This window comes from Rosa rugosa, chromosome 3, assembly GCF_958449725.1.
Source record: "Rosa rugosa chromosome 3, drRosRugo1.1, whole genome shotgun sequence".
NCBI classification, from domain to species: Eukaryota; Viridiplantae; Streptophyta; class Magnoliopsida; order Rosales; family Rosaceae; genus Rosa; species Rosa rugosa.
Window position 1 is genome coordinate 56,959,723 of NC_084822.1, and position 8,554 is coordinate 56,968,276.

General features: G+C 37.9%; 2 protein-coding genes across 2 annotated transcripts; one reads left to right on the forward strand and one right to left on the reverse strand.

The window, feature by feature from the left end:
* Positions 1 to 2,454: 2,454 nt before the first annotated feature.
* On the forward strand, positions 2,455 to 4,003 carry LOC133736910 (protein PHLOEM PROTEIN 2-LIKE A10). Its single transcript, XM_062164518.1, has one exon. It carries the CDS (start codon positions 2,660 to 2,662, stop codon positions 3,872 to 3,874), a length of 1,215 nt encoding a protein of 404 aa, XP_062020502.1. The 5' UTR covers positions 2,455 to 2,659; the 3' UTR covers positions 3,875 to 4,003.
* Positions 4,004 to 6,624: 2,621 nt separating this feature from the next.
* On the reverse strand, positions 6,625 to 7,237 carry LOC133740566 (phytosulfokines-like). Its single transcript, XM_062168515.1, has 2 exons — positions 7,069 to 7,237; positions 6,625 to 6,948 (listed from the first exon to the last, which is right to left on the reverse strand). Exons 1-2 carry the CDS (start codon positions 7,192 to 7,194, stop codon positions 6,808 to 6,810), a joined length of 267 nt encoding a protein of 88 aa, XP_062024499.1. The 5' UTR covers positions 7,195 to 7,237; the 3' UTR covers positions 6,625 to 6,807.
* Positions 7,238 to 8,554: the final 1,317 nt, after the last annotated feature.

Consider the following 8,554-nt stretch of genomic DNA (forward strand, 5'->3'; position numbering starts at 1 on the left):
ATTTGTCACAATCGTGTGGGCCAAGTTTCTTGGGTCATTTAGAGCATTGGGCCCCTATCAACCAAGAAATGAGCGCCATTTAATAAAGCCATTTAATCGTATGGGCCAAGTTTCTTGGGTTATATAAGTTTTTGCTGTGGATCAAGGGTGCGCTTCTTCACATTTGAAGCTAAACGATGCAGAATAATATTTACCCAGCCTTAGCTAGTCGGCATCTTGAGTTTCGCTTATTGTATGCAATGGGATGATTCAAAGACATCTACTTTCACTTCTTGATTTTTGGTGTCAGTTTACTCTATGCATGCAATATCTTTTCACTTTCCTTTATTTATAAGATCTCCATACTTGAATTGTTGGCACTTGCCAACAGTGGCGGATCCATAAAATTTTCTTAGGTATAGCCGTATAGTAAGATTATTAATAGACTTCTTTTCAATTGGTTTTCAAAGAAAAATTTGTTATATTTTAATTGGAGTTATAAACTCTTAAATCTGTAGCGATTACATACATGAAAATTGGAGCATAAATAGATATCACTTACTAAATCAAAATTATGAAAAACAAAAAAAAAATTATCAAGGGTTTAAATATTATAAAAATTGTAGTTTATAAAAGTATAAATATTATGTTATCTTAAAAAGAAAAAAGTTTAAACAAAAAATATTTAAAGAAATACACAAGAAGTGTAGAATGCCAGTATGCCACCTGTGCTATGTAATATCTTTGACAAGTATTATCTATAGTTCTATACTATATATTTTTTATTTTATTGATATCTATATCATATTTAAGAGGAGAAGACTTACTCACCATAACTTTTTCTTTTTTTTTTAGAAAACTTACTCACCATAACTAAACTTTTTTACTTTTATATCTCTAAATAGTAAATAACTTTATATATCTTTCTAATTGTCAGGATAAAAATATCAAAACTTAAATAAATGATTAATAAGAAAATTTATTATTTTCATAAACTAACTACCCACTTTTTAATAAGTTTAAAGGTTAGCTGCCTAGACTCGACCCCCCCTGAATCCGCCCCTGCTTGCCAAGTTTAACTTAACACATTGCAAAACATGTTATATGAATATATGGATTACAAATGATTGTAATGTTTTACTTGTTGATTTTGCAAATACTTTTGACTAGATTCCATAATCTATTTTTGCTTTACAAAATCTTAGGATCCTTATCTGATTTGGTTTCCCATGTATATAACTTGCTCTCTTCCTCTTGTTTATCTGAAACCATTATTTCAAAAACGAAGCTCAGCTAGGCATTTCATCGAACACATAGAATGCATAGAAGATGAACTATTGGGCATTTGAGTTTTGGATTTCTAGTATATACTCTCTCTCGCTTTCAGTCACATAATTTATGGTTTTGATTAGATTTTTCTATGTTATTTTAATTTTCTTTGGCTTCCTCTTACTCTGTAAACAACTATTTCAAAAACGAAGCTCATTCAGACATTTTATCGAACATGTAACATGTAGAGAACATGAAGAAGAGGGTTTTTAAGTTGTAGGTCTCCACCAATAACTAGTGACCATTTGTGGTTCAAAAACATGAGCTGTAATCATCCTTCAGTTTACTCTAATATCTCCTTCAAGTTAGAGTTCAAACAAAAGAAGTTTGATAAACATTTCCGAATACTAAATTATGATAATTTTTCATGCAGCTCAATTGTAATGCCAGAAAGTATTGTGCATATTGCAAAGTTAAATGCCTCGAAAGTGAGTTGGATATGAAACTCAACATTCTTATATGCATGAACAGTATTTTCTATAATATTTATGCTCATGACTTTCTTATTTTCTCATTTTATTGCCCCTTCACTTATATGATTATGAGTACTAATTTTCTCATTCCTCTTTAGCTCTGTACATGAAAATACAAAAATAAAATTTTCTTTGTGATGAAAATAAATACATTAATTTTGATACAGGAGAATTCAATTGTTAAGGTTAGTGCTGCCGATCCATTTAATTCTTTTTTTTTTGAAAAAAAAAAACTGTTCTCCACAACAATGACAATCTGTTACGTAATTCAACCTCAAGTATTCTTCAACAATTATTGGAAAGTGTTTTAAACTTCGTCCTTTGTTCTCCACAACAACTAAGAATCATTGCAAAGTTAAATGCCTCAAAAATGAGTTGGATCTTGTGTTTCATCTTACATGCATGATCACTTTTCTCAATATTTACGCTCATAAATTTCCTACTTCAATGCTTTTTCCTATGAACTTTTTTTTTCTCCAGCATTTATTCATTTTACTCTATGCAATTATCAATTTAAGTAGTTTAGGGCTTTAGGCCTAGATTGATTTGTTACAATCGTATGGGCCAAGTCTTGGGTCGACATATTAGAGCATTCGGCCCCCATCAACCAATATTTAATAAAAGACAGCAGAGCCAAGTGGACAACGACTTCCGGCGTCTCCTCCCACACAAATTTGACAATGGACGAGTCATACTTGAAGCTCCGTCCTTCTCTGCTTTTATTTCCCCCAATTTTATTTCCACTCCCATTCAATTCCGAAGGGAAACCATTGGATACATCGATCCAAATCACCTATAATTCCCAAACTACCCTTCAACATTTGCCATCACATTCATAACCCGAAACCCTCTGCGAATCTCATTCGTTTCGAGCCCAGATGGAACTCGGGCTCGTCACGAAGGCCTTGCATCGAAGAAAGAAATGGCTTCTGATACTCGCGGCCCTCGGCGCGTCCGGTTACGGCGCCTACAGGGTTTACAGTTCGCCCTCTTTGGTCCAGAAGCGAAAGAGGTTCATCAAGGTCGTCGGAGCCCTAATTTCTATGGCGGAGATGGCGTCTGATTCGGCCGAGACCGTCAGCATTGTCTCCAACGACTTGAAGGAGTTTCTGAACTCCGGTTCCGACGAAATGCCCAAAAGTCTGAAGCAGATTTCCAAGATTGCGAGGTCGGAGGAGTTCTCTGCGTCGTTGCAGAGGTTGACGGAGGCTATGGCGATCGGGGTATGCCGAGGGTTTGAGTTTGAGACGGGGAATGGGGGTTTGGGGAATTCGAGCTATTCAGAGAGAGTTATGGAGAAGGTTTTCTCTGAAGCCGGGACCGGGTTCGCTTCGGTTGTAGTTGGAAGCTTTGCAAGGAATATGGTTATGGGGTTTTACTCAAATGAGCATTCAGGTCAGGATTCGAGTTCTTCGGATGTGAATAGATGGGTCGATGCGGTTTGTAGTGATCCAAGTAAGGAGCTGATAGCGAATTGCATACAGGTTTTCGTGTCTACTGCGGTTGCGGCGTACCTAGACAAAACAAAGGATGTCAATTTCTGTGATGACATGTTTGGTGGAATGACCAATCCCAAGCATCAGGAGAAGGTCAGGGAGCTCTTGGTTTCTGTTTGCAATGGTGCTGTGGAGACTGTTGTGAAAACTTCTCATCAAGTTTTGACGAGTTCTGGTTCGAATCCGACCTCAAATTCGGGGACTTGGTCAGTTGTTGAAGGTGTGAGTGGAGCTAGGGATGAGTGCCTTGAGCAAGAAGCAAAGCAGCCGAAGGAGGGAAGTTCACTTGAGGCTATTCAGAATAGCGAGTGGATTGGAAAGGTTTCGTCTACATTGGCAGTGCCGCGCAATAGGAAGTTTGTTCGTGAGGTGACTGGGAGGGTGACATTCGAGACTGTAAGATCTTTTGTTGAATTCATGTTGTGGACACTACTGGAGGGGTTGAAAAGAACTGTTAGTGTGGTTCATGGGGAGATTGTGGGTAGGGGGTTGCAAGTTATCAGATATTTTGGTGCAAAGTCTTCGGCTATTGTTACCATATGTCTTGCTTTGCACTTGTATGTTCTAGGAGGTAGTAGAGTTCTCTTGACTGCTTAGTTTGCTGGTTTTATATAACCCTTCCTTGTAGGAAGCTCTTGTCAGGTTGATATGGCTTCTTTTGGCAAAGGTTCTATATGTAAATCTTTGACTCTTATGAAATATATCGATGCATAAATTTTAGTTTCAGGGGAAATTACATACTCTGTTATTACTTATTAGTACATGTATGCATATCTCTATGTTGCTAGTATACGGAGGCTTACAAAATCCTTAGTTCCACGCAATGTTATCAACTAGAACAATACAGAATGAAAGAAATTTGTGTTGTTGTTTGGCATTTACTTTTTATTAGCATACCTGAATATAACAATTGCTCAGTCAGAACTATTCTGATGTGAAAGAAGATCAATGATTAATGGCTTGACCTCGATGCACGAATTTGAAGAAAAGTTTCTTTTTTGTTGCTTCTTTTCTCTTTTCTGTAGAACCTTGTTCCAGTCAATATTCATTCTGAGTTTCTGACACATCAAGTAGAGATCATGAGATATGCTGATTCTGCAGCATAGATGGGATTTCCAGGGTGGGAGGGGTAATGGTGATGATATGAATACTCTGAACAAGTGTGATTGAATCCCTCTTCAACTTCCTATGATTATCTATTTTCTGATGATATGTTTTCATGATTTGATCTTTTTGTTAATTGTGCGACGAAGGTCTCCTTTTAACTAATCCATCGAGTTGATTAGTACGGCAGCATTTGAGTTGTATTATCAAAAGTCACTTACTTTGTGCTAGCTGTTCATCTGTTTAAACTGGAGATTGATCAAGTTTATGGATCATGGCCCAATGTGATATATGCTTGTCATTCCCTGATTTCGTTACGGATGATGTGTTACCATATGTGATTGTAGAAGATGATACAAGAGCCGAGAAAATTGTGATGACGTCTGACTTAACTCATCACTTACGAACTCAATATATATCAGCATGCTGACTACAAACACATGTAAATGTGATTACTCTGGACATTTAAGTCTTGACCTAATTCAGTGTCTTAGGAGAAAAGGGAAATGGATTGTTGCGACAGTTATGTTGCAGGAAAGAATGGAGTTGTTTGAAATTGGGTTGTATAAATAAAATAGAATTGGGTTGTGCCATCCAAGCCAATTCATTGATATATGATCAAAGAACCACTTTCAGGTATTCTACCATTTAGTGCACTAACTAACAATGCGAAGATGTGGTGCTATGGATCGTCACTGTGCCCATTACTTTAGCTGACATATGAGTTCTCATTTTGATTCATTTATCAAATCGTTCTATTTAGTGAGGTGCTGAGTTTTTGCTTCTTGCATCGTTGGACATTACTGAGAAGAGTAATCGGGTCATTAACTCAATAATTCCTAATCCATTTTGAGGGATTGTGAATCTGTGATCACCTCATTCGCTGAAGAGAAGTAATATGGCGTCAGGTCTCTAGTTGCTGATGACCGAGGACTACTGATCGAGAAGATTACTTTGTGGATTACGAAATTTCTTGTTTGATTAATCATGATTAGATCAGATTCATGCACGTACTGAATGGTGGTCGTTACAAATTCACGATGATGGTGATCTTGGAATTTTATAAGCAAAATTCGTTTCACATTGGACTTCTCCATTTGATAATGAAGCATATTCTTTATTCAAAGTGCCAATGGAAACACAGCCGTGTTTGACACTCTGCAGCTCAGTCATTTTCCTACTTGTCTGTCTCATTTTGTCTCTGAATATCTACCCCATTATTTACTTTTGAAGTGTGTGAACTTGAAAATTGTGGTTTGTTTCAATAGTTGACCGAATCAACAGGGTCGTACTGATATCACCTCTAGAATCCACCAAGATTCAATGTCATCCAACAGTTGAACTGTACAGGTTAACTTTTTTATCTTAGATCTTTTGCATCGATTTCCCGGCAATTTTGTTTGTTATGGTGTGTAAAATGTGGTCAAATAATGGCGAGGAAGTTTTACCAATGTGAAGCAATAAAAATCAGAGTTGATGTAGAACGGATGGCAGTCCGAATTGAAGAACAGCTCGATCGTGTAAAAAGAGAAAAATCCAAGTTACTATTGCAACTTTGGCATTCGGAGTCCGATTCGATCGTGCCATAGCTTTCAGGAAAGGGAATCGCGCCAGGAACAAAACTCGTCACGATGCCACGACATGTGGGCTTTTTCGGGCTTTCGGGGTCGTTTAGGGCCTCAAAACTGTAATTTACTGTTTTTCAGAATTTTTGGTTTCCTAGTTTGTTTCAGATTTGTTTTATTTTTACCCGTGCGCTTTAGGGTTTCATTGTTAGTCGCCCTAGGGTTTCTTTTCTCATATATATGCAACCTTAAACGGCTGCAGAACCTATCTTTTATCATATTATCAATCAAATTGAGATTTATCTCTTTTATCTCTCGTGGACTCCAGAACCTTTGTTCTAGGTTTATTACTTGTAAACCTTAGGTGATCTTTCCGACTGCGTCAAGAGTACTGGTTGGTACCACAAGAAACCTGCACTTTATTGATTTTCATATTATACGAGCGAGCTAGAGATAAGCAGATTCGAATTGATGACAGCCACCTCAGGGTAACTTACCGCCTCTCCGGCGCCCACTAATTCTAACATAGAGGATCAGATAGACATCTATCCCTTCTATATCAGAATCTTTATGTTGTCAATATATCTTCAGCAAATGGAAATAAATCGTCAACCGGATTCAGCCGGATTCGGATATATCCATTCCCTGTCTAAAGCAAATATAAAGAATGCACATATGTAAAAAAACATTCTTTCCATTATTATTATTTTCTGTCACCATGGGTAGCATGATGCAAGTAATTTGACAATTTAGTTTCCTTTCTATGTTTCTTTGCATGGCTACAGTTTCACCAAATACAAATAGTGTAGCTAGCATATATTGAAGATGGAGCTAGCTAGATAGTAATTGGATCTCAAATTCTCAAGGCTTGTTGTGCTTCTGAGTATATATATAATCCACATGAGCAGCCAGGGTTCTTCGCATCAGGCACTCCTCCTCGTTCACTCCTTCACAGCTAACCTCGCCATCCTCGGCATTAATGTTCTGATCTGCTCCTACATCCTGAACATACATTCAGATTGCTATTCATTTGAACCAATTTGATAACAAAACCAAAATCTTAACTGATATATATACAAAAGAAAACGGACTGATTTGCTACACTGAAAAAAAAAAACGTACTTGGTGTTGGGCGGTTTTGAGCGCGCTGTTGGAGAAAGCAGGCTCCGGGCGAACCGCGGAGGTTAGATCAGAGCTGAGGAGGAGGAGGAGAGCGGCGATGGTGAAAAGGGCGGTTAACTTGGCCATTTTTGTTGTTCTTCTTGTATATGAGAGAGTGCAAAATATGAATGAGACTGAAATAGAGGGGAGTATTTATAGTGGCTTTGAGGGACAAAAAAGGTTACTTCGGTGGTAGGTTTGGATTGGAGGATTGGAGCAAAGCCAATTGTAAGTTCTTATTTTAGATACAATTTGTTAGTGCACCCAAGATATTCTAGATCAACCCAGATCTGTACTTTGTAACATCCTAATCTATCCAAACACAGCATAATTAATTTATCAAAATGTTCTTTTTGGGAGATACTCATACTTTAACGCGGATTTGGTTAGTAATAACAATAATCCGATATGGGGAAAAGTAAAAAGGAATGTAATCAAATGCTAAAAACCAGCGATTAGAAATTGAATGATGAATATTCATCATTCATGATCTGTCATTTTCCTTCTTACACAATCAACTGAACCCTACATGGAAAAAAATATATAAAAAAACTTTCTCCAATATCATGAATTTTACTCAAAATCGTGGATTATAGCACACGATTTTGGCTAAAATTGTAAGACTTGAAATGAAATTTTCTTAATTTTTTTTTTTTTTAAGAATAAGAAACCTTTATTGAAAATAAACAAGATTACATAACACGAGAATGATCGGTGGTAGATATGAACTCCCAACTCTCCTCCCTAAAATCTAAACCAGTTGCAGATCCGTCATCATGATGACTCCATGAATTGAAAGGGCCCAACCCCTAACCACCTATATTGCCTGACCTCTCGGGCTATAAGGAATCTCGAGAATCTCGATACCACCTCATAGACAACCGACAGATAAACCAACGCCATCTTCTATACAGTGTCCCAAAGATACCAGACCACGTGCAAGGATCGCTCGTCAGCACATTGACCATAAGATTAATTCTGAAAATAAAACAACTCGTCCCCAGGAATGACACCACATCCATGGTAGCTCAATTTGACCCAACCCTACCTCAACAGAGCAGGGACCAACTATTGACCAAACAAACACTAACCAAAAGCAAGACACTAATCAAAAATCAAAATGCACCGCCACACACCTCTTCCCTGTCTCAAGGTGCCCTAACGGCAGGCCACCATTGCAAGTCCATCCCTCCGAGCTCTCCACACTAGAAATACCTAAACCATGCAGCAAGTCATGCCAAGTCTGCCATTGAGAAACTGGTGAAAAAAATACTGTGTCATGCCACCGCCATGCCCACCAGCTTGAAAACCCGAATCACCACTGCAACCTCTGTCTAGCGATCCACCTTAGAGTAGAGACCAGCGCCATATGATTCATGGCATGCCGCCGCCATGATCTAGCCTCTGGCCACTTGCTCTACATCAATCGCCAAACACCTATCATCCA

Coding starts and splice junctions, on each gene's coding strand:
- LOC133736910 (XM_062164518.1), top strand. CDS start 2,660: ATGGAACTCGGGCTCGTCACGAAGGCCTTGCATCGAAGAAAGAAATGG.
- LOC133740566 (XM_062168515.1), bottom strand. CDS start 7,194: ATGGCCAAGTTAACCGCCCTTTTCACCATCGCCGCTCTCCTCCTCCTC. Junction 6,949..7,068: donor TCAAAACCGCCCAACACCAA/GTACGTTTTTTT, acceptor ATGTATGTTCAG/GATGTAGGAGCAGATCAGAA.